This window comes from Raphanus sativus, unplaced genomic scaffold (genome assembly GCF_000801105.2).
Source record: "Raphanus sativus cultivar WK10039 unplaced genomic scaffold, ASM80110v3 Scaffold1160, whole genome shotgun sequence".
In the NCBI taxonomy this organism is placed as follows: domain Eukaryota; kingdom Viridiplantae; phylum Streptophyta; class Magnoliopsida; order Brassicales; family Brassicaceae; genus Raphanus; species Raphanus sativus.
Window position 1 is genome coordinate 1 of NW_026616473.1, and position 24,676 is coordinate 24,676.

General features: G+C 36.4%; 3 protein-coding genes and 1 pseudogene across 4 annotated transcripts; 3 read left to right on the forward strand and 1 right to left on the reverse strand.

The window, feature by feature from the left end:
- Positions 1 to 2,780: 2,780 nt before the first annotated feature.
- On the forward strand, positions 2,781 to 3,964 carry LOC130503825 (AP2/ERF and B3 domain-containing transcription repressor TEM1-like; annotated as a pseudogene).
- Positions 3,965 to 9,003: 5,039 nt separating this feature from the next.
- Positions 9,004 to 14,609, forward strand: LOC108823036 (mediator of RNA polymerase II transcription subunit 25). 2 transcript variants are annotated; one of them, XM_056998389.1, is made up of 15 exons: positions 9,004 to 9,221; positions 9,897 to 9,927; positions 10,163 to 10,226; positions 10,339 to 10,469; positions 10,663 to 10,866; positions 10,951 to 11,016; positions 11,161 to 11,377; positions 11,495 to 11,562; positions 11,832 to 12,638; positions 12,717 to 12,770; positions 12,909 to 12,937; positions 13,086 to 13,154; positions 13,233 to 13,317; positions 13,560 to 13,661; positions 13,859 to 14,609. In XM_056998389.1, the coding sequence occupies exons 1-15, from the start codon at positions 9,103 to 9,105 to the stop codon at positions 14,357 to 14,359; spliced, it is 2,547 nt and encodes an 848-aa protein (XP_056854369.1). In that variant the 5' UTR covers positions 9,004 to 9,102; the 3' UTR covers positions 14,360 to 14,609. The 2 variants fall into 2 exon arrangements, with proteins under 2 accessions (XP_056854369.1, XP_018451765.1); XM_018596263.2 differs by having other exon boundaries at positions 9,006 to 9,221; positions 13,560 to 13,646.
- A 1,701-nt stretch (positions 14,610 to 16,310) lies between these two features.
- On the forward strand, positions 16,311 to 19,613 carry LOC108818930 (lysine histidine transporter-like 6). The gene is made up of 7 exons (XM_056998388.1): positions 16,311 to 16,439; positions 16,517 to 16,662; positions 17,466 to 17,849; positions 18,352 to 18,851; positions 18,962 to 19,053; positions 19,170 to 19,238; positions 19,342 to 19,613. Exons 1-7 carry the CDS (start codon positions 16,407 to 16,409, stop codon positions 19,438 to 19,440), a joined length of 1,323 nt encoding a protein of 440 aa, XP_056854368.1. The 5' UTR covers positions 16,311 to 16,406; the 3' UTR covers positions 19,441 to 19,613.
- A 359-nt stretch (positions 19,614 to 19,972) lies between these two features.
- On the reverse strand, positions 19,973 to 22,370 carry LOC108819215 (GDT1-like protein 4). The gene is made up of 13 exons (XM_018592213.2): positions 22,114 to 22,370; positions 21,933 to 22,001; positions 21,671 to 21,730; positions 21,536 to 21,583; positions 21,314 to 21,405; positions 21,197 to 21,233; positions 21,053 to 21,103; positions 20,889 to 20,960; positions 20,740 to 20,784; positions 20,584 to 20,645; positions 20,426 to 20,498; positions 20,260 to 20,343; positions 19,973 to 20,172 (listed from the first exon to the last, which is right to left on the reverse strand). The coding sequence occupies exons 1-12, from the start codon at positions 22,129 to 22,131 to the stop codon at positions 20,272 to 20,274; spliced, it is 699 nt and encodes a 232-aa protein (XP_018447715.1). The 5' UTR covers positions 22,132 to 22,370; the 3' UTR covers positions 19,973 to 20,172; positions 20,260 to 20,271.
- Between the last annotated feature and the right edge of the window lie 2,306 nt (positions 22,371 to 24,676).

A 24,676-nucleotide genomic window follows, 5' to 3' on the forward strand; every position in this document is an offset into this window, starting at 1 on the left:
ATCTCCGATAGATTGGAAGCTGTGGAGAAGAGGGTTGGTGTCACCAATCAGGCTACCCCTCAAGCCCCAGAAACCGGGGTTAGTAAAAAACACCCTACCCACAAGCCCCAGAACCGGGGCTAGTAACAAACAGACTACTCCTCAAAAGGATCAGCCTCCACTTCAAACCATCATCCTACTCCTCCCACCAGACAGCCTGCTCCTCAAAAGGCAAAGCCTACTCCTCAAAAGGCGAACCAGCCTGCTCCTCAAACTAAACAGCCTGCTCCTCAAACTAAACAGCCTGCTCCTCAAACGAAACAGCCTGCTCCTCAAACTAAACAGCCTGCTCCTCAGACGAAACAGCCTGCTCCTCAAACGAAAAAGCCTTCTCCACAAAAGAAACAGCCTTCTCCTCTGCCCAAAGAGGTAATATCAAATCTTTAAGTCGTCTGGTCTTTGTATAGATTTGTAAAATATATAAGTCGTCTGGAAGGTTTTCCAGCTGGACGACTTACAAATAAGTCGTCTGGAGGTTTTCAGCTGGAAAAACAAAAAATGGGTAAACATTTGAAAGTAGGTCCAAGAAAGGGAGGGCATAAGGTACTCTGATCCGTACAAGAATATAGCTATGGTACACGTATGATTCATCTCCCCTTCACATACAATCATCCTCTCTTGATCTTTTGTCCCCATTCTTATTATCCTGTATATTTAATTAAGATTCGTATAATTTGATCAATAATTGTGTAGACCATTGGTTATAGATTATGAAACGTTCAGAACTACAAAGTTGACGTTTTATGTTATGCATTCACACCAATTGTTTAGTTTGATCTCTGATGCCGTGGAATATAAGTCTAAAGAAAACTTGAGAAAACAAACAATAAAAAAACAGTTGGGAAGTTAAGTTCAATGGTTTAGGAGAAATATGTCGTTTAATTTCAACCATCAACTAAATCACCACTTTTTAACTAGTATAGGCATACCATAAACAGCTGGAGGGTCGATTTTATGCTTATGGATAATTTAAATTCATTCTCGTGGGTGTTCGATATTCAATTATAAGAAATATGATTGAGTGATGTTGTAACACACAAAATAATGAAACTAATTTTATTTGATTATCAAAATTATCTTCTACTAAAAGGGATGTCCTATTTATATTTGGATATTGTTTAGTTAGACGTTCTTTTCTTATTAATCAAAGCTTCAGACAATGTTTCGAAGGGACCAGTCACTCTATAAGATTAGGAGGTGTCCCATGTAATACTCAGCCATAAGCTATGATCTTGTTCCTCCTCAACATTGATAATATCATATCTTTCTATCACAAAGGTTAGAAGAAGAAAACTTTCAACCGATCGCGACCCACAATTGACTACGCGTCAGTCCTCGGTCCTTTGGATCACTGCCTCATTGCATCCCATATTTCTGTAACCCCAAAAATATAGTTGGCAATTAGAGTATGAATCTTCTCTCCAATAGAGAGTGAACAGATTAACGCATGTTCTTTAAATATTACCTTTCTTCCAAGGTTTGATTTGAGGTTCTTTATAAATGTTTTTAAAAACGTAGCTTGATGGATCTCGTGTCCGAGTTAAAAGGAAACCTTAGAGCATGATTATTGCAAAGGTTCTTAGCAAAAGTTCTTAATATACATATATGTATATATGTATATGTATATTATATATATGCGTATGTAATTATTTTGTTAAGGACTTTACAGAAATCGAAAACCGAAATTTCCTTAATTAAAAAACTTTTAGTTTCGGTTTTCGTAAAATCCTTAGCAAATAATTACATACGCATATATAATATATACATATACATATATATACATATATGTATATTAAGGACTTTTAGTATATAATGTATATATATGTATATTAAAGACTTTTGCTAAGAACCTTTGCAATAATCATGATCTTAGTGCAATGTATAGACTTAGCAGCATAGAACAGACAGTGAAAGATTCTACGTACAAATGTAAGTGCTTAGAGGATAAAACCAAACTGAAGTAGCTATAGGAAACATAGAAGAAACCAACGATGATAGTCAAACTAAAGCAAACAAATTGCATAAAACTGTAAAGAGAAACGTTACATACCAAACGTGGAATGGCGAATAATAGTTTCAAGAAAAGCTTCAAAGGGGATGCACAATTTTACAACAAATAAAAGAAAAGATGAGAAGGTCCAAATGTCATGTGAGCCCCCTTCCCACTTGGCTCCCTATTATTCCTCATCTCTGCTACACATTGCCCATTATTTCTTCTACATATCTCTCAACTAGTCAACTCTAAACAGTAACTCACATATATTTTTTGCAATTCTCCATTTCGATATGGACCATTCAGTTAACTGGATATGCATATTACTCTCTGTTTAATCTGCAAGCAAAAGAAGAGATATTAACATGGTTATTCTCAAAGCCTCAGTTAAAAAAAAACACATGGTTAAGTTCTAAACGCATCAAGAAACTCATTGCTAAGTAGAGTATTATTCTCTGTCTCGTAGTCAGATTTCAGAAACAACAGATTCCTTTTCAATGTCCATGTTCTCTCAATGCATTTGATATATGGCCACTAGTACCCATATTTTTTGGACTGGCCCTCTTATCTCTTCCCATGAAACTTCTCTTAACTATTTCATTTTGCTATTTTTGCAAGACTTGACCCCACTTCTGCATCTCCCCCCCATTATTATTATAATTTCAACTTTTCCTTCATACGTTACCCACATTTTACATTTATCTTTTGGCACATCCTATCATGTTTTAACAAATAATATCAAAGGGAACATACATGCACTCCCCTCTCTCTCTATATATATACACATACTCAAACCTCATCTCATAAAGCCAACACATCCCATTTCTCTATTTACGTTCAAACAAAAAATGGATTACAGCTGTCTAGACGACAACACTAGCAACAACAACAACACTTCAGAAACTCTCTCCATGTCTACTAAGAAGACACCATCTCCTCCTCCTCCGGCGTTGCGTCTCTACAGAATGGGAAGCGGCGGAAGCAGCGTGGTCCTCGATCTAGAGAACAACGGCGTCGAGACAGAGTCGCGGAAGAAGCTCCCGTCGTCGAAGTTCAAAGGCGTCGTCCCTCAGCCCAACGGGAGATGGGGAGCTCAGATTTACGAGAAGCACCAGCGCGTCTGGCTAGGCACGTTCAACGAGGAGGAAGAGGCCGCCGCTTCCTACGACGTCGCCGTTCGGAAGTTCCGCGGCCGCGACGCCGCCGTCACGAACTTCAAATCTCCGGCCGACGATTCGGAGTCTGCTTTCCTCGAGGCTCATTCCAAGGCCGAGATCGTCGACATGCTGAGGAAACACACCTACCGACGAGCTTCGACAGAGCGAGAGGAAGTTCCTCGACGGCGACGGTAACAACGGAAAACGGCGAAAGACGGCGACGGCTGTTAACGAAAACGACGGCGTTTCGAGAGAGTTACTTTTCGAGAAAGCCGTTACGCCGAGCGACGTCGGGAAGCTTAACCGGTTGGTGATACCGAAACAGCACGCGGAGAAGCATTTTCCGTTACCGGCGACGACGACGGCGGCGAAAGGCGTTTTGATTAATCTGGAAGACAGGACGGGGAAAGTGTGGCGGTTCTTTACTCGTACTGGAACAGCAGTCAAAGTTACGTGTTGACCAAGGGGTGGAGCCGGTTCGTTAAGGAGAAGGGTCTCAGAGCCGGTGATTGCGGTTTGCTTCGAGAGATCGACCGGACCGGACGGCAATTGTATATTGACTGGAAAGTCCGGTCCGGTACGGAGGTAATTAACCCGGTTCAGAATGTGGTTAGGCTTTTCGGGGTCAACATTTTCAATGCGGCGACCAACGCTAAAACAAACGATGAGTGCGGTGGAGAGAAGAGATCTCGAGAAGTTGATTTGTTTGCGTTAGGATGTTCCAAGAAGCAGGCCATAATCAACGCCTTGTGACCCATTTCATTTTCATCTTATTTTTAAAAATTTATTTCCCTTTTGTTAGAAAATCTAATTGGCAAGTTGTAAATTAGGATAAGACAAGAAAATGATGACTAGGAAATAGTTTTTTTTTCTTTGCTCACATCTAAAATTTGGGTTTGTTTCCCACCGTTAATGAATATGATGTGTTCATCATGTGATAGAAAAATATGTGTTTGGACCTTATCTTATATCTCTTTTCTGGTCAAAAATATTATATCGATTTATATTGGTTTTATAATCCCTTTATTGCAATGTTTTCAGTTGAAACATGAGATATTTGTTTTGAGTATTTGGCCAAACTAGTATTTATGCATTTAGTACTTGTTTACATAAATGGAGAAAATATCTTATGGGATCAAATAGAATAGTTTACTGTCAGCATGTCCAATAATAAAACGTGTGTAGGATACGAAGATCTTTTAATGTGTTTGAGATGCTTAAAGGGAGAAGAACAATGACGATTGTTCAAAGATTCTGTACGTTTCTTAAATACTGTTTTCGAGTAAGATCTGTTCAAAACACTGACCACAGATCATTATTCATTAATAACCTTCACGGAATCAACACTACGATTTTAGAACCACATACTTGTAATTAATAGAAGTATATCTCGACGACTGACAATTACTTGTCTTGTCTAAGATTCATGCATCTTAAGAGGATCTTGCTTGTTACCCGAAGTATAGTTGTTTTTAAAAAATATTTAATCTATTCTATTAATTCTTCAACATGTCCAATTGATATTAGTTGTGTCCATTTTTAAAAATATATTTTGTCTAAAATATAACTACATAAAGTAAACTATAAATTCAACTAAGTATAACTGTATCTTAAGTGTAACTGCTCCACGTTTGCTAACCACTAAAATCCTATTTTAAAGGGATATGAATATGGCAACAAAATGTAGATGTACGTATGTTGACAGAAATGATAACCATCTAAATATAACTGCTCCATATATTATGTCCAAGAACTAAAATGAATTATTATACGTATGTTGACAAAACAAAACACATGTGTACATATATGTATATATATAACATTAGTGTATTTGATTTAGCTAAATCGTTAACTAATATCTTGATTCAAGTCTCAGTAAAGATATATATATACAAATATATAAAATATTTAGAAAATACACAAATTTAGTTTTTATATTTTATTTTCATTTGACATATAAAATATAAAAATAATCTTGATTATTTAAATATTTTTTTTGTAACAAGTTAAGATTTATGACATTTAATTGAAAATATCAAAAATTTATAAATATTTATTTGTTTAATGTAAATAATAAAATTAAACTTCAAATCCAAAGTAAAACAAAAGTAAAATATTATTAATAAATTGTCGATAACAGAACTGAAAAAACCTAACTACTTTATCAAAAATCACAAACAGATTTTAAAAACAAAATTAAAAACTAAAAAGGGTAAAATTTATTTATTGGTTTAACCAGTGGCTTAACCCGGTAACCGGATTCCATGTTTTAGTGATTTTTTGCGGGTTTTGTTAGATTTATAAATATAAAAACTTAAAATTCATAAATATTATATATGTGTGTGAATAATAAAATTAACTTTCAAAAAGTAAACGAAAAGTAAAACATTATTAATAATTGTCGATAACAAAATTGAAAAACGTAACTTCTTTATTAAAAATTATACAAAACAGATTTAAAAAACGTAAATAAAAACTAAAATAAAAAGAGTAAAAGTTATCTATTGGCTCAACCAGTGGTTCAACCGGTAACCGGGTTACGAGTTTTAGTGGTTTTTTTGTGGATTTTATTGAGTTTTAAATATCAGAAATTATAAATTCATAAATATTTATATGTGTAATATGAATAATTAAATTAAATTTAATATCCAAAGTAAATCAAAAATAAAACATTATTAATAAATTGTCGATAACAAAACTGAAAACTTTAGCTTATTTATTGAAAATTATACAAAACAGATTTTAAATACATAATTAATTATCTTTTTAAAAGTAAAATTATTTATTGGTTTAACCGGTAACCGAGTTCTAGGGTTTAGTGATTTTTTAACGGGTTTTACTAGATTTTTTCACAAAACTCAAACTGGATTTATCTTGGTCACCGGATTTACCGGTTCATTCGCAATCCGAATACAGTTGATAGTTTTTACAAAAGCATAATAATAATATATATAATTTTATTAAAATATTTAATATATGATCATTAAATAGAGATTTCCTTAAAATTTTGTATTTAATATAATTATCAACATCCATTTTTATTGCAAACTATTCTTCCATATAAAACCAAAATTTATGTAGAAATATTTTACATTTATAGTTAACTCAAGTATATTCTATTTATTAATAATGTTAGTTCCAAAACTCACAAATATAACCTTAAAAATCATTATAAAACCTATAAACTAAAATTTATAACAAAAAATAAAATGAATTTACCATATAATAAAAATAAAATAATTTCTTCAATTTTATGTAAATATATGAGAAGTTTAATTTTTAAAAATCAAACTTTTCTAAAATTTTGCATGATCCATCGGTGTTGGTTCATAGGTTAACGACAGAGTTTTAGATTTATTTTTATTATATGGTAAAAATAAAGAAGGTGACAAAGAAGCTTCACATCAAGAACATCATTTTGGTAATGTCGAGACAAAGAAGGCAAATCAAACTTCACAATATCAAGATTGGATGGAAATTAATAGAGAGAATAAAGATAAAAGAATGAGTAACCTGTTTACAAACTCCAAACAAAAAGAAATGCATTATATGCATTTTCTTTTAAATCATAACAAAAAATTGACCAACTACACAGATTTACTAACTGTTAATGGAGTTTTGTATCCAACTTTTGAAGATGCTTTTTTTTTTCGTCTAATGGGTTATATTAATGGGACAAAGCCCAGAATCCACATACAACCAAAAGCCCAACTAAAAGGGCAAACCAAAACAACAACAAACAAAATGGGCCTAGAAGCCCAAACTCCCCTAAACCCACGACGCCGCGCGTCCACCCACACGTCAGCCCATTCTCGTCACGACGCCCACGCGTCAAGCACTAGCACGCGCTAGACTTCACCTCGAGATCCGAAACATCAAATCACGAGTCCAAACGTCGATGATTGCCGGAAAGCCGAGGCAACCGCCGTTTACGCCGGAACTCGCCGGACCTGAAGCACATGCACCCCTCATCGTCGCCTATTCCTCCACGGAGAGCTTCACCGGCACCTTACCGCGCTCTCATCGAGGCTAGATATAGACTCCAATCGCAAACTTTAAACTCCACCGTCGCTTCTTTCCTCCGCGGGCACGACCGAAACCTCCCAGCCGTCGCAATCCTCGGATCCAAACACCAGCTTTCTAGCTACCACCCTCAAGTGAACAAGCTGAGCCCGCGACGCCATCAACTTCGAGGATAATAAGAGAATCGGAGAGCTTCATCGGGACGTACCCGAGATCTCACCCGAGGCATCGCAGACCGCTGTTTCAACATCACCACTTTCCTCCTCGGGGGAACTCGATCGAAGATTCGAGATCTCCACCGGATCTGAAATAACAACCACCACAAAAAACGAACCACCGCCGGAGCATAGAAAGCCTCCGCACCAAAAGAAACTCTAAAACCACCCGTTCTCTTAAGAAGATAAAGAGCCACGGCGGTGCAGCTAAAACCGACCGCCCACCGAAGAGAAGGTGCGACGACGGGAACCTTAGAACTACACAAAACCCAAAGGAAAAGGAGCTTTTAAAAAACACAGAAAGGGAAATCCGGGCCGACGGTCGGTGACTGTGAAAGCTCACACCGTCGGCCGGAACAGAATAATCCCGGTGACGGTTTCTCTCTCTACTCTCTGTTTCTCTCTCTTAGAATCGACCTTCTTATCCTACTTTTGAAGATGCTTATAATGCTCTTTTTTTTTAATTACTATTTTTTTTTAGGGATTTTTTTATTCCTTTGTAAGCTTTCGTCCAATAATAATTTCATTTCAATGTTCAAAATAAGAAGACTAATCATTTTGAGAAAAAAAATACACAAGTAAAATTAGAAATAAAAATAAAGATTTGCCCAAAACACACATATCTGATACAAAAATATATATATATATATATAATAACAAAAAAAGCATACACTTAAAAATGCAATTTCAATAAAACATACAAAACAAAACATATACCCGCCCTCTTAGGGCGGGTCAAAATCTAGTAAGATCTTAAAGGCTACACATAATGTATGTGGAGGCTGGTTCTGGCTCAGATCATAGCTAATTATTGCACCACACATGAAAATTGTCCAGACCTCTTTTAGGATTAAAAAGATAGTCTTAAAAGTCAAACAAAAACATGTTCTAAAACACAAGGAAATAAAACTTTGTGGACAATAACAATTAGTTACTTGCGGCCCAAAAGACTCCACAACCCTTTTGATGCGCTTAAGGATCCTTTACTACTTTGACGAAATTCATAATCGTCTCATGATGTGCATGATATCCATGAATCAATCATTTTTCGATTAGTTATGCATGATAGCCAAGTGGCCCATGTACAAGTGTTGGGGACAATCTTAAAATGGACTTTAAAATGGCCTCTACCTCTTTAGTCTACTGAGGTATAGTATTAGCGTTAAAAAATGTTTTACGAAACAAGTTCGACCTGACCTTCACTACTAAATAAATTATGTATATTCTGTGCATTTTCTAAATGGAAATATTTTGTTTGGTGAAGATAACTAGTTCTGAATGAAAAATACTACTGGCTCTTGGTCAAATTTAAAATCAGCCTTAAATTGGAAAACGCAGATTAAATATATTTTCTAAGTAACAAATTTGAATTCAAAGATATTTAGAATTATATTGATTTATTCCTATACTATCTACCACAAACAAAAGTTGTAATTCAATTTGGTTCCTCCTTTTTACCGGAGGAGAAGAAGAAGAAAAAAACTTTACCAAAAAGATAAAATTCCTAGAGAAGTTACCGTGGGTGAAAAATCGTAACGCTCTTAATATAAGAAGAAGAAGATCAGTAATTAGAGGCCAGAGAGAGAGAGAGAGAGAGAGAGAGAGAGAGAGAGGTCTTTCAATCTTCCGTTGATTCGCGTTCGCAGCTTCTTCGCGGCGAGTTTCCCGACCGAACATGTCGTCAACAAACCAGTTGTCGGAGATGAAACAGCTGATCGTCGTAGCGGAAGGCACTGCAGCCTTGGGTCCTTATTGGCATACCATCGTCTCCGACTACCTCCACAAAATCATCAGGTTGTTGTTTTATTCTCACCCCCCTCTTTCCATTCCATGTTAGGGTTTCTGAATGGCCCCTTTATTTATTTATTTCCATCGGTAGAGAGAGACAACCTTGAGTGTATTACTGTCCTGTTTGTTGATGATGTTCTTCGATTCGTATAGAGCAATCTATTTACCTCAAACTCAATTGTGGTTTTGTAAATGTAAACGTAATGTAATTAGCTCAATTACGTTGAAATTGGTATGAGAAGTATCTCTAAGACCAGGCCGGCTCTGAGATTTGGAGGTGTAAAAAAAAACTTGCCTTTGTCTATGTAGTTTTTAAAAAAATATTTGGGGGCTGTTGCAAAAGTTTTCACTTAGCATGGTCGAGGTCCGGCCCTGTCTAATAGCTCTTTAACTCCTCCATTACTGTGTCCCTAAGAGCCAGGGAGAAGTATTTTTGGTTGAAGTGTGCATATTTTTCCCTAGCATGTTTTAGTGCTATTATGTTTTGGAATTGAAATTTGATGCATTTATGTTAGGTTTCTGATGTTTTTTTTTTCTCTAAAAGTTCTCACCCTCTTATTGTGTTAGATTTATATATCACCTCCATTGGTTGTCTAGATGATCAGTTGGATCTGCATCCTGCAAATGTTTAAAATTTTACTTCAATCGTCTGTTAATACTCTCTTTGTGTGTTTTGTGCAGGTCTTTCTGTGGCAGTGAGTTAAATGGAGAGGTACTGTATCTGACTCATCCTCGTTTTTGAGGAAAACTCTAGTTTTCATTCTTGAGCCAACAGTTTTTGTTCATTGTTTTTACTTTTTGTTCTTTTTACATTATCAGTTACTTTCTGTATTTTAGTTGTTAAAGAACCGTAATCTGTCAAATCAATGCCACAGAAAGAGAGAGCATTTGTTATCTCTAAATCGATGGTTGATGAGTCTTCTTTATGTATCTTATAAAACTTGCAGAGGAACCCTGTTTCGAATGTTGAGCTATCGCTGGTCATTTTCAATTCCCATGGTTCATATTCTGGTATGTATTGCGCTCCATTACTGTGATATCCAAATACAAGCATTGTATTGGGCGTTTTTTTTTTTTTTTTGCATGTTCATGGCTATTCCATTTTATTCTTATTACTTCTTAGGTTGCTTGGTACAAAGGAGTGGCTGGACAAGAAATGTTGATATTTTCTTGCATTGGCTTTCATCCATACAATTTGCCGGCGGTGGTTTCAATGAAGCCGCCACAGCCGAAGGTCTTGCCGAAGCATTGATGGTGGGTAAACTTTATCTTTAATCATTCTATGACGTAACTAGAAATGCATGTGTTTGGGCCATTTTGACTAAGTTTAGTTTCTCAGTTAATTTTTTCTTTTTTTCCATGGGCTGATTGTAAATAGTGCTGCTTCTGTCAGAGATATTAAGATCCGTAAACCTCACGTTTTTTTTTTCTGCCTTTCATGACGCAGATGTTTCCTCCTCCTTCAGGCCAAGCTCAACCAAGTAATGATCTTAAAAGGCACTGTATTTTAATCACAGCTAGCAACCCCTACTCGTTGCCAACACCTGTATATCGTCCTAAACTGCAAAATGCGGAACGAAATGAAAATGGCGATGCGCAACCTGAAAGCCGTTTATCAGATGCCGAGACAGTGGCATCATATTTTTCTAGGGTACCTTTTTTTATTTGCGACTTGCTACAATTACCTTTTTTTTTCTTTGGGAATCCCTCACCTGCAATATCGGTCTGCCTGCAGTGCTCTGTTTCTTTGTCTGTTGTGTGCCCAAAGCAGCTTCCGAAAGTTAGAGCACTATACAATGCGGTGAGACTGCGTATCTTTTTATATTTCATTAGATATTCAGCTTACATATGTGTTTCCTTTTCCAGTCATCTCTTAATCGTCAGTGCTACAGGCTGAAGTAAGATTGTTTTGTGAGTAACTTTTTTTTTTCTATTTTAATTGCAGGGAAAGCTCAATCCTCAAAGTGGGGACTTGTCAATTGACACGGTTAAGAACACATTCTATCTTGTCCTGATCTCAGAGAATTTTGTGGAGGCACGTGCTGCTTTAAGTCATACTGCTACCAATTTGCCACAGACTCAGAGCCCTGTGAAAATGGACAGGGCCACTGTTGCTCCATCTCTTCCAGTCGCTGGACAACCTCCAGCTCTTGTGCCATCAGGTACTTATGCTTAGCAGGCCCTATTTTTAGTTGAAATATCTTGCTCTCTTTGTGTGTCTTTCCGATTATATCCTGCTTCCTTTTATGTGAAGATCTCTTTTTTTGTGTGATTTTCAGCCAATGGGCCTATTCTTAGTCGGCAGCCAGTCTCCGTTGGACCAGTTCCAACTGCTACTGTGAAAGTTGTAAGTCTATTTGATCTTTTTAGTCGGTTGGAGGTGACAGCTTAATTGGCAAATAGATTCATGTTTGTTTGTTAGAAACTATAAATCGCAAATGGATTGTAAAAATTTATTCTGTGGTGCTTGATAAGACATTTAGTTAAATTGATTTAACGTTAGGTTCTTTTGAATATCCCATACGTATATATGAAATGAAATCTTATCAACTAATTAGATAACATAACATAAATATATAAATCTTGTTAATTGGATTTTTTGGAATTAAATTTCAGGAGCCTAGCACTGTATCTTCTATGGCAGCAGTTCCAAATTTTCCTCATATCCCCTCCTCCGTAGCTCGACCTGCTGCACCGGCAATCCCTTCAGTTCAAACATCTTCAGCATCGTCAGTTTCTCAAGAAATGATCACTAATGCTGAGAATGCACCAGATGTTAAGCCTGTGGTTAGTGTAATGACGCCACCATTGCGTTCTGGTCCTCCTGGAAATGTAAGTCTGTTGAATAACCTTTCCCAAGTTCGACAAGTCATGAGCTCTGCAGCTCTGGCGGGGGCAGCCTCGTCGGCTGGGCAAAGTGCAGTCGCAATGCATATGTCAAATATGATATCGACAGGAATGGCTACATCTCAGCCTCCTTCACAAACTGGGTTTTCATCTGGACAGCAGGGAAATACTTCAATTGCTGGTTCAGGTGCACTTATGGGAAATGCACAAGCGGGGCAAAGCCCGGGCCCTAATAATTCCTTTAGTCCTCAAACAACGTCAAACGTTACTTCGAACCTTGGTGTCTCTCAACCAATGCCTCAACCAATGCCAGGGATGAACCAAGGAAGCCATTCTGGTTCACAGATGATGCAAGGTGGAATTTCCATGAACCAAAACATGATGACTGGTCTCGGTCAAGGAAATGTCTCATCTGCAACAGGTGGAATGATGCCTACTCCAGGAGTTGGCCAACAAGCGCAACCAGGAATACAACAACTTGGTGGCAGTAACAGTTCAGCTCCTAATATGCAGCTGTCACAGGCGTCATCGGGGGCTATGCAGCCTTCGCAATCCAAATACGTAAAAGTCTGGGAGGTAATATCGGTTCACCTTGTCTGAAATAGCAGCGGTGGTCTGATGATAATTTTAACTTACATTTTCTAATTCATGTAGGGAAATTTATCTGGGCAAAGACAAGGGCAACCTGTTCTTATCACCAGACTTGAGGTATGTTTAGGGCACTGACTACCACCCCCATGTGCCCTTTTTCCCACTTTATGTAATTTGTAGGATCATATCTTTCTTTTCCAAACATTTGTTGGATTGCTCCTAGCAAATTGTAATGTCTTTGTTTATATTTGACAGGGTTACCGAAACGCTTCTGCCTCTGATTCGTAAGTTCATAACTAACTGAAATATGAAAATTGCTTTCTTACCCTTGTCAAGAGTAGACAAGTTTCATTAGCAGTCGACCTACGTATTGAGAAATGATTGTTAGCTGCTAAAGCAGTTTTTGCTTTCTCTTTTTCTGCGTCTCCTCAGGTTGGCAGCAAACTGGCCACCAACCATGCAGATTGTTCGTCTCATATCCCAGGATCATATGAATAACAAGTACTATCCTCTTGCTATAGCTTTTCATTGGTAGATGTTTGTTTTCTTATCACTAACTTTCATCTGCCTTTGTACCAGGCAATATGTTGGCAAAGCTGACTTCCTTGTGTTTCGAGCCATGAGTCAGCATGGGTTTTTAGGACAACTTCAGGATAAGAAGCTTGTAAGTTTTGTTGATATTCTATGCCAGTTATTTCCTTTTCCTATATATGTCCCGTTTATTCGAACTTGATAGCAATATGATGGCTGGTTACTGGTTTAATCGATATCTGTACGTAAGTCGTACGGGAAATCTATCAATCTTTTCACCGTACTCGTTACGGCTACTAAACTTGTAGCCTTGTTTTGATTGCCTAATCGTGTGCCTTGCTTTTTATGATAACAAAGTCTACCTCTGAAGTGCAGTGTGCAGTGATCCAGTTGCCGTCACAGACGCTGCTTCTCTCTGTCTCTGACAAGGCTTGCCGCTTGATTGGAATGCTTTTTCCAGGGGTAAGTAAGCACCAAGTAAGATATCTGTAGATGGTTTCACTTCACATGTATCCATTAGCTAGTGTCTCTTGAGTTTTTACTTCCAAACTGATTGCTAAAGGAGCCTGTCTAATCCATCATGCGCCCACTGCTTTCTCTACATATCGGTTTGATTTGAAGAAATGCAGTCAGTAGTTACTGAATCGTTTGTTCCTTTGTGATGGTTCTATCAGGATATGGTTGTGTTTAAGCCGCAAATTACAAAACAACAGCACCAACAACAGATCCAGCAGCAGCAGCAACAACAAATCCATCAGCAGCAGCAGCAACAACAGCAACAGATCCAGCAACAACAACACCACCAACAGCAACAACTGCCACAACTCCAGCAGCAGCAGCACCATCAATTGTCACAACTCCAACATCATCAGCAACAGCAGCATCAGATGTCTCAGCTTCAACAACATCATCAGCAGCAGCAGACTTCGCCTCTGAATCAGATGCAGCAGCAGACTTCGCCGCTGAATCAGATGCAGCAGCAGACTTCGCCGCTGAATCAGATGCAGCAACAGACTTCGCCACTGAATCAGATGCCGCAGCAGCAGCCTCAACAGATGGTTGGGTCAGGAGTAATGGGTGGTCAAGCTTTTGCACAAGGTCCTGTAAGATCACAACAAGGTGGTGGTAGTGGTGGAGGGCAGTCTAACATGCCAGGAGCTGGCTTCATGGGATAATGTTAAAAAATAAAACTCTTCTTCAGATTTCTACATTTTGCTAATTAGTTTTCATCGTATGAACAAAAATGCTTTCTTACTTGGTCTAACTCGATAAAGACCCGTATGGGTTTAGACTTAGTGTTTAGTTGGTGTCTTTTCTGCCTGAAAAATGGCATCCTCTTGTGGGTCTGACCATTACCGAAGCTACCAAACTATTATTGTTATTGTCTAGGAAAGTTTATATATATAAAAAGTTTGGTTAGCTCTTCTTTTTTTATGTTATGGCGTCATATTTAGGACTCAAAATCAAGAACCTCCTAATAGTCGACGTTTATCAGATTGACAAGGAAATAGAAGATCAAAACCATATATACTTACGGTCGTGATTGGATTTTAAGTTTGTTTGCAGATATGAAGGATGCATGTACAATGCAATATCAGTAACTTTTTTAAAACACTTGGCAAATGTTATGGTTTTATCAAGTCAGAATTACACTATTGTCAAACCAGAATTTAAATCTTTCGAATAAATCTTTTAAATGCATCTTTCATTATAGACCCCATTCCAATGAGCATTTGCTCACATATCACTCTCCTAGCTAGCTCTATCTGAACTTCAGATTCTGAAGTAAAACGCAAAACATGCTTCTTATGTTGTAGCCTTGTTGCCGTTTTTCCTTTTTTTGTTCTTTTTCTTTTGGTATCAGTCTATCAGATTTCCTATTGTTTTGCTCCGTTAAATTCACCATTTTGAATTTGAATTTTTATTATTTCAAAGAATAAGCAGTAAGACCACAATTATTGATAAGTTGTCTAAAAAAACAAAGAAAGCTTAATGATTGATATTGATAAGAGACAGAGGAACTATTAAGCGCACTAAAACTAAATCAACTGCCTTTTTGAATTCAAGACGACAAACACGACTTCTCTTCTCCACTCTTGAGCACACTCCTTGTCCTAAACCAATGTGAGTTTACCTCTGGTGGTAGGTCCTATTCACGTGGCACATTATAATTTTGATAAAATATCGAAAAACTTTTGTACCACAGGTCAAGCCAATATACAAATGTATCGCAGCCATTAGATTTTCTCGATCGAATCATGCGAACATAACCAAAGGCCCTTTTCTTAAAAGATGTTTCAAGGAAAGAAAATGCCAGCACTGAAAATTTTATGTGTATTATTTAATCCACACAGGCTTGAACTTCAAGAGTGGTGGCACCATCAAGTGGGATCAGGAAAAGCAAAGATGCAAATTGATAAATACAATATTGAAAAAGCCAAAAAGCTAATTTTCAAAGTTTTCCACTCTTTTTATAGCTAATACTTCTCTAAATAGACGCTTTAACTCTTTGTGGGTGTGGTTGGTGGGCTGCATCAGTCTTTAAAATTCGAAAGGTTTTATTCTCCTAATAAAATCATTTATTTTAAATGATAAGTAAAAACCTTTTTAAACAATTAATCGACCGTAAGAATGAGTCCAAACAAAATGAAACGTGAATCTTTGCACTACATTTCTTTTGTATGATCATGTAACTGCATGTTTCGTATTTGGCGTCGTACTACTACAAACATGTGTTATGACAACAACAACAACAACAAAACATGACTTATGACGACAGAGTTGAGAAAAGAAGAAAATGTCCAAAGAAGTAGATGAAGATAATATTATGTTTTGGAAATCTCTCATTGGTTACGAAATCGATATATGTTTATTACCTCTAACTTTGTGATATTGTGGTATCCATAGCTCAATATGTATTCTTTTGATTTCTTACACATTTCTTGAATTTGACAAGTTTTCCACGTTTCTAGGTTCAGACAACTTCACAACTTTAAATGATCACCGTGCGGAAAAAACAAAGCCCTTCAGGTGCATTTAGTTTAGGTAAGATCTTTAAGAAAATTTACTTAAACTTTATTTTATTCATTTAAACAAACTTTCTTTGGACAAAATAATAACTCAAAGCACCACATAGTTACTTAAAACTTAAAAGCTTAGTTATCTCCTTATATCAAGGGAATTGAGATCTATCCCACTTTTCTGCAAAGACACACACACACAATGGTCTCTGCTTCTCCCATTTCTCCTTCTAAGGTATTCCTCCATAAGTCATTCACCCTCTCATTTATTTCTTTCTTTTGTTTTTCTTATTAATTAGTTCTTGTTTGCAGGAAACTGATCAGAACTCTGGCGAGAAATGGGCGGGGGCGGAACCATCAAGGCCAGCCAAGTGGTGGTACTCCACCTTCCACACCGTCACAGCTATGATCGGTGCCGGAGTTCTGAGCCTCCCTTACGCCATGGCTTACCTTGGCTGGTACTCTCATTTCACTCTTTTCTATAAACTTTTCGCCTTAAATTATGTTTTAAAACCAAGAAAATACAACATTAAGCCCATAATTTCTTCAGTTTTATGTGTATTTCAACTTTTTTTTTTGTGTATTTCAACTTTCAAACGATCTTAAAAACAAACAAAAGGACTATATATAATTTTGTTAGCCACAATATAATTGTTCTTTTTTAAATACATATAATTGTTTAAATTAAACATGTAAATAAGTGGAAATTCACGTCTCGGATCTTTGTGATATAAGTTACTCTTTATTTCCGTAAACCTTTTTTTTTCGAGAAACAAACTCGTAAAAACTTTATACTACTTTTGGCTGATGATTTTGAACTAGTTGCAATTAAATTCAGATATAAGAATATCCATATAGAATATGTAAATCAGTAAATGAGAAAAGAGAGAAAAACAAGAAGCAACTGCACTATAAGCTGATGGTGACTTTGAAAGTAGTTGTAATTATTACTCAGATATAAGAAGATTCACAGAACATGCGAAACAAATTCCCCTTTAAGATGATTATTTTGAGCTAGTTGCAAGATTCATATATAGTGCATGCAAAACCAAAAAGAAGAAGAAGAAGCTAAGTGCACTTTAAGATGATGATTTTGAACTAGTTGCAATAAAATTCAGATATAAAGGTTAGGGGTTACTTGTGAAATAACATGGGGACTGACCCAATAAAATTGAACATGCAAAAAACAAAAGAAAATCAATTGTATTTTTCCTTTGTTGGTTTGGAAAATGACAAGGTAACTGATGTGTGGTGGAAACAGGGGACCAGGGACATTAATGTTGGTACTGACATGGGGACTGACCCTAAACACGATGTGGCAGATGGTACAGCTCCACGAGTGCGTACCGGGAACCCGGTTTGACCGGTATATCGATCTAGGCCGGTACGCTTTCGGCCCAAAACTCGGCCCATGGATCGTCCTCCCGCAACAGCTCATCGTCCAGGTCGGGTGCTGCATTGTTTACATGGTGACTGGTGGCAAGTGCCTAAAGCAGTTCGTGGATGTCACGTGCTCCACCTGCGCTCCCGTGCGATCGACGTATTGGATTCTCGCCTTCGGTGGGGTCCACTTCCTCCTCTCCCAGCTCCCTAACTTTAACTCCGTCGCCGGTGTCTCCTTGGCTGCCGCCGTTATGTCCCTCAGGTCAGTACTCTTTCACATCTTATCATCACGTTATCCTTTTACCATTTTGATGCAATACCATATATCATTAACGTGTTGTAACAAAATGCTACAACTTTCAATATACCATTTTATATAAGCCAAATCATTGGACTAGACAACAATAAGTTCAACTAACATGTTCATTGAGTGCCTAGCATCTAGTTTTCTGTTCTTCTGTTTTTAGGTTTACATGTAAAATTACTCTGTGTATAAACACAATATTTTGCAGTCCTAGGAAGAAATAAATTATTCAAATCGCAAACATATAAGTTTAGTAAAGCAGCGAAACATTTAGATTTTGTCAATTTTAATATACATTGAAAAAAAAAAATTAATACAAGTTACATCAACTAGATCAGTACTAGTCTACTAGATCAATTATTTATACGAGTCACGACATTATAGTTTAGATCAATGATCCTTACGAAAATTACCTATGTCAAGACTGATCATACTTTGTAATATACATTATGTACAATAGCTACTCGACGATAGCGTGGGCAGGAAGTATCGCACATGGAAGAATCCCTGACGTTAGCTACGGTTACAAAGCTACGAGTCCAAGTGACTCCATGTTCCGAATCTTCAACGCCTTAGGTCAGATCTCATTCGCTTTCGCGGGCCACGCCGTGGCTCTAGAGATCCAAGCAACGATGCCTTCAACTCCTGAGAGACCATCAAAGGTGCCCATGTGGCAAGGAGTGATGGGAGCTTACTTTGTCAACGCCATTTGCTATTTCCCTGTGGCTCTGATCTGCTATTGGGCCTTTGGTCAAGACGTAGACGACAATGTGCTGAATAATCTACAGAGACCAGCTTGGCTTATTGCTTCTGCTAATCTCATGGTTGTTGTCCACGTCATCGGTAGCTACCAAGTGTTTGCTATGCCTGTCTTTGACCTTTTGGAGAGGATGATGGTTACTAGGTTCGGTTTTAAGCATGGAGTTGTTCTGAGGTTTTTCACTAGAACTATTTATGTCGGTAAGCCTTAATTAATTTTTTCTCATCATGATATATGTCTAGTTAAGAGTGTGTAGTTAATATATAAAAAAAAAATTAGTCAATTGAATATTTGTGATTGGAAATGGCAGCGTTTACATTGTTTATTGGAGTGAGTTTCCCCTTCTTTGGAGACCTTCTAGGGTTCTTTGGAGGATTTGGCTTTGCACCCACTTCCTTCTTTGTAAGTACACTTCAATAACAATTGGTAAACTACATCTTCATTTATAGGAGTACATGGTTATGATGAAGTAAGTCAATCTTGTTGTGGATTTTTTTAATGACGTCACATGCATGCAGCTCCCAAGTATAATGTGGCTTATCATCAAGAAACCAAAGAGATTCAGCATAACGTGGTTGGTCAATTGGGTAAACATCTATATCTATCTACATATTTTTCATTATACAATTTTGAAGATGATCAATGTCTATAAGACTATATCATTGATCTATCCTTTCTTGTATTGGGCAGATCTCCATCATCGTAGGGGTGTTCATAATGCTGGCGTCAACAATTGGAGGACTAAGGAACATCATCGCGGATTCTTCGGCTTATAGGTTCTATGCTTAGTTATGACTTATGAGTAGAGAGAACGTGTACACTAAATTATTGATCATTGGGTCATCTAATTATTAAGTGTAGAACTAAACCATATAAAATGGGCCAGGTGTATCTCGAATCGAGTTAGAGAGAAAACTATATAAATCTGCTACTTCTTCAATAAGACGTGCTAGTTCATCATTTATCTTCGATGCAATCCATCATTCATCCACACTTAATCCTGTCATATACTCATATTTATAGAGCTCAAACACGAAAACTGGCCAATCTTTTTTGTTTTAACACAACGAGAACAATATCAACGTAGATTTGTCATGTCTCAGAATGCATTGCATGGTGGTCAAGATTCAAGTGCTGTAGAGTCCACTTACATCACTGGTTGAGTTTTTTTGCAATAACTTTGTTCCATGTTAATATAGTAAAACCATATTTTGAATCATATTCCATACTGTCACTTATATATCATATGGGTTTCTCTTTAGTCTTCATATGTATTCACATATCAAAATAAACCTCACATGCATTAATTAAAAATAAGGGATTAACCAAAGATTACCAGAACTTTATTGAAGTCAAATGGCTGCTTCAGCGCCCCTTTTAATGTTTTTTTTCAAGGTTAAATAAACTTTCCGATTTGTTTTGTAATGACTTGCGTAAAACATCTAGTATCAAAGATTACAAATCTAAAGAAAGTATAGATAGCAAAGTTCTTCATCGTCATCTTCAGCTCTCCCTACAACCCTGCATTATTCACAAAATCAATAAAGACATAAGACCATCTGTATAAAATGACTGATGATGAATGTAAGAAATATATTATTTATATACCAGAAAGAAGCATTAGGCCTCAACAGAAGTAAGAAACGATTGGATGCCAAATATAATGAATAGCATTCCACCAGAAAGAGCAACCTGCAATCACAACAACAACATTTATATAAACTTAAACTAGTCTTTCTCTCAAAAAGGGATTATATAAGGAGAGATATTTTACTATTCGTTCGGATATCTGAGAAGCTAAGCTCTTTCCTCCAATCACAGCAGCAGTGGTACACACAAGCTGTGCCCTGTGTTAAGCACAATATTAGTCAGCGACAATGTTTTCAAACATATAACTTTGTGAAGAAGATACAAAACGACTGAAAAACTTACACAACTCCACCAAGGACAACCCCAAACGGGTTTTCATCAGCGGCTAAACCAATTGTAGCAAGCTATACAAGAAAGAAAAGGAGCTATGTTAGTGAGTATTTGAAGAAGCATTATTTTAGATTGAATCAATCTCTGAGTAAAGTGAGCGCTAAAAACCTGACTCTTGTCACCAAATTCACCAAAGAAGTTAATCGAAAAGGCCTGCAAGAAGAGAGAGAGAGAGGACAAACAAACAAACATGAAACAAATCCAGAAAGATCTTTCTGTACTGCTTTCTGAGAGGGCTCTTTCAGTTTTTTTATTACCTTGAGAAAAATAGGAGAGAAGAATTGTGTGAGGAATGGCCTTTTCTGTTTCTTCTTGTTTTCATCTTCAATCTACATTTTGACAAGGAGATGGTTTTGTGAAAACGTAGTAGGACATATGCATATTCACACACATCTTGGTGGTTTTTTTTTTAGTTCTATACCTTACTGTTATCTTTTGTAGTCTTGCCATTATTAGCCTTCAAATCAGAATCCTGTGATGATGATAAACACAGACAAGAAAGTCAAAACCACAAAAGCATTTATCTAAAATATGAGAAGGAGCGTGAATAAAGCCGGAAACAGACCAGTTCTGCTTCCACTTCGGCCAATTCGTCAGAATCCCTGCCAAAACAAAAGTAGAATCAGATAACCTGAAAACATCATCCTCATGACATTAAAATCTTGAAGAAGTAAATCCTTACCCTCCTTCTTCTGTGAAACCGTCCCACAAAGACCATAGCCCGAAACCAAAGAACAACAAGGTCGTTATGTGATGGGTCCATTTGCGAGAGATCTGCAAGCGGCGGTTTGTATCAGCATTTAGTTTAAAAAGATTGGAACTTTCCGTTTACAAAGGGTGATTAGTGAGTGATACAAGACTAATCAATCTAAAGTCAGAAGCCAAAAAATAATAATAATAATACCAGATTAGGAGCAGCCCATCCAATGGCAGCAGAGAGGATAGTCGTGACCTTAACAATTAGCAAAAGACATGAGCTTTCAAAACTTGGAAGAGAGATGTCACTCAGAAGCAATAGTCAGAAAAGAAAAAAACTTACAATCAGAGCAGATACACAACCAGCCAACACAAGTCTCCTTGGATAACGCATCGCCAGAATCTAATAAAGGGGAAAACAAAAAAGATTCGTCAAGCTTTACAAATCAAAGTAAGTTACTGTCTGAAGGATACAACAGCAGGTCCTATACCAAACCAAAATGGATCTGAACATAAAGGAAAGATCCTTAAAAACTTTCTAAGCCATTGACTTGTTTCAACCTTAAACCCTACAAAACTAGAGAAAGCATCAAACAAACACTTACAGCGGCGGCGAAGAAGGTCTTGTCCCCAATCTCCGACACAAAAGTCATGGCGAGTGACTTCGTAAAACCCTTTTTAAGAAGAAAAAAACAATCAACGGTAAACTCAGATTAGTTTCCCCCAGAGATGAAAAAAATTAGAGCTTTCTGAGAAAAGAGATTCCTTTTTTTTTATTAACTGTACCTGCAAAACCGAGCTCATGGCTGCCGAGTTAGCTTCAACAGCGAATCAGCTACAAATCTCCGAAACCACAGATCTTCTCCGAGTGGAAGCAGAGTCAACGGAGTGATCTAATGCGAGAGAGAGAGAGAGGAAGAGAGTAGAGAAGACGACACTCGCACGTAGAATATAGAGCGAGCGTGGCCGGAACAAAAGTTTGTTGAAGTGTGCACAAAAGATGAATGCTTTTTATTTTTATTTTTTAGAACATCGTCCGATGTATATCTTTACGTTTTCTTCTAGAATATAGAGAAATCTTATTTCTTTACCCCTAAACTCTATACAGTATATTTAGACATCAAAATAACAATTTTATAAATAGAAAAATATATTGGAATAAATTCATCTTTATAGTAAAATTACTTTATTTGAGGTAGAGCTATGCACATATCAAATACTACCATAATTTTTAGTATTTGTTATTTACTTCGTATTTAACAAATATCTAATTTTTCGATTTGATTTACTTCGATAAATACGGATATCCAATTTTTCAGATATTCTAAAAATTTACAGATATTTACGAATATTTATAGATATTTACGGGTATTTCATATACTTTTTTATATACAAACAAAATCTAGAAAAAATATATGAGATTGTTTTCAAAAATATATCTTTTACTTAATATAAAATAAAAAGTAAATATTAATGAAAATTTATGATTAGTATTATTGTTTTGTAAAGATTTTATATTTCGTTTTTAATTTAATATTTTTATAAGTAATTTGATTAAATAAATTAATAAAATTATATGTTAAAATAATAACTATATGAAATTATACATTTGAAATACTATATTTAGTTGTATATATATATATATATATTTGTATAGAAGTGAGATCAATACGGATATTCGAATTTAATTTTTTTTAGTATTTTATGATTTGTTTTGTTTTAAAATTAATATTAAATTTTAATATTTATCTTGTTTCAGGATTTAAAGATATTAAGACTTTTTAATCAAATCAAACCGAATAACAAATCGAATCAAAATTAGCAGATAAATCGTTGAGCCTTAATTCTAATGAATAATTGCATTCCCTACCCACCAAACTCACCCTATTTGCATTCTACACACTAAATCCCCTATTTTTTTTCCCCATCACTACCATTTTCCTCCCCTCCTATAGCAAATCCCTAATATCCAACTTTTTTTAGGATTTTGAGCAAATTCACTCAATTCTAATGATAGGGGGAAACATAGAGATGAGACTACAGATGGATGAGAGGTAGTAAAACGTTGTGCCTTAATTCTAATTCTAGGGGGAAACATAGAGATGAGACTACAGATGGATGAGAGGTGGTCTTGGGGGATTTTGAGCGAATCTGATTCGGATTATTTGACGATTGATCTCTTACCACGTGGATCGATGATATCCAATGATTTTGGTTTGTGCGGGACCCTGATAACCCTTTTTTTTTGTTTTGTCACAGTGACCCTGATAATGATAACCCAACTTGACTAAAGAAACGTTATATTATTATATGTTCGTTTGGTAGCGTTACCGTGGCAAGTGAAGACTTTACTGCGCTGATGTATTGTCGCTTCACCACCGATAACGACTTTACATGGAGAATATATACGTTTATAGCTTGTAGGAGCTGCTAGAAGGCTAAAACTGATTGGAGATTAATCGGTTGGCCAATCGCAACTATATTCACCTTATCTTAACAAACTCTTAAGAGAAGTTGACCAAACTCTTATTGGAGAATGGAGATGCTTGATTCTCGAAAACACTTAAATTTTATTTGATCCTACTATGCTTATTTTAACTCGATTTTATTCCATTCTAAACTTAAAACAATGTTGTTAAAAGCATCTCTTTGATCAAAAATAAAAGCGTCTCTAATCATCATGTAGTATAGACTTGGACGTGAATTGATTCACGAAAGCACGTAATTTTAATTTATTTGATCCATTCCTACTATACTTAACTCTATTTTAACTCAGATTTTATTCAATTCTATTATAAACTCAGTGGCGATATAGTATCTGAATACTCCGGTATAAAATAAAATTTTAATAACATAGCTAAGAGCATCTCCAAAGAAACGTTTTTGTTCTCAAAAAACAAACAAAACTAGAAGTAGACTTGTAGAATCAATGGGCCCAATCATCATGTAGTATAAACGGGCCCAATCATCAAATGAAACGTTGCATACAAGGAAAAAAGCTTAGATAAGTGTTACACACCGAAGGCCCATGCGGGACCATAATTTCACAATTTTAGGTCACCATTAGGCTAGACACAACTTTTTAAAATCCATTTGCCATATGATATGCAAAATGTATGCACAAGTGTGTATTATATATACAAGTTCACAGTAATAGCTTCTCTATATTTTTTACTTTCTTAGGTACGTTCTTTAGGTAGATAGAAGCTTTAATATATGCATAGATTCATAAAAATTGAAATGTATGAGCTGTAAATTACTTGAAAGTCATTAGCAAAAGCTAAGTTCATGGCCAAAAGTAGCCGAGTTTTTACTTTAAAATAAAGGAGGAAGATAAAAAGTGATGAGA

Excerpts from the sequence above, each read along its gene's own strand:
- LOC108823036 (XM_056998389.1), top strand. The coding sequence starts at position 9,103 with ATGTCGTCAACAAACCAGTTGTCGGAGATGAAACAGCTGATCGTCGTA. Across the intron at positions 10,867-10,950 it reads TGGCATCATATTTTTCTAGG|TGCTCTGTTTCTTTGTCTGT; the intron begins GTACCTTTTTTT and ends GTCTGCCTGCAG. Across the intron at positions 13,662-13,858 it reads CAGGGGTAAGTAAGCACCAA|GATATGGTTGTGTTTAAGCC; the intron begins GTAAGATATCTG and ends TGGTTCTATCAG.
- LOC108818930 (XM_056998388.1), top strand. The coding sequence starts at position 16,407 with ATGGTCTCTGCTTCTCCCATTTCTCCTTCTAAG. Across the intron at positions 16,440-16,516 it reads CTCCCATTTCTCCTTCTAAG|GAAACTGATCAGAACTCTGG; the intron begins GTATTCCTCCAT and ends TCTTGTTTGCAG. Across the intron at positions 19,239-19,341 it reads TAACGTGGTTGGTCAATTGG|ATCTCCATCATCGTAGGGGT; the intron begins GTAAACATCTAT and ends TGTATTGGGCAG.
- LOC108819215 (XM_018592213.2), bottom strand. Across the intron at positions 21,234-21,313 it reads GGTTTCACAGAAGAAGGAGG|GGATTCTGACGAATTGGCCG; the intron begins GTAAGGATTTAC and ends TTGTTTTGGCAG. Across the intron at positions 21,104-21,196 it reads CCGAAGTGGAAGCAGAACTG|GATTCTGATTTGAAGGCTAA; the intron begins GTCTGTTTCCGG and ends TCATCATCACAG.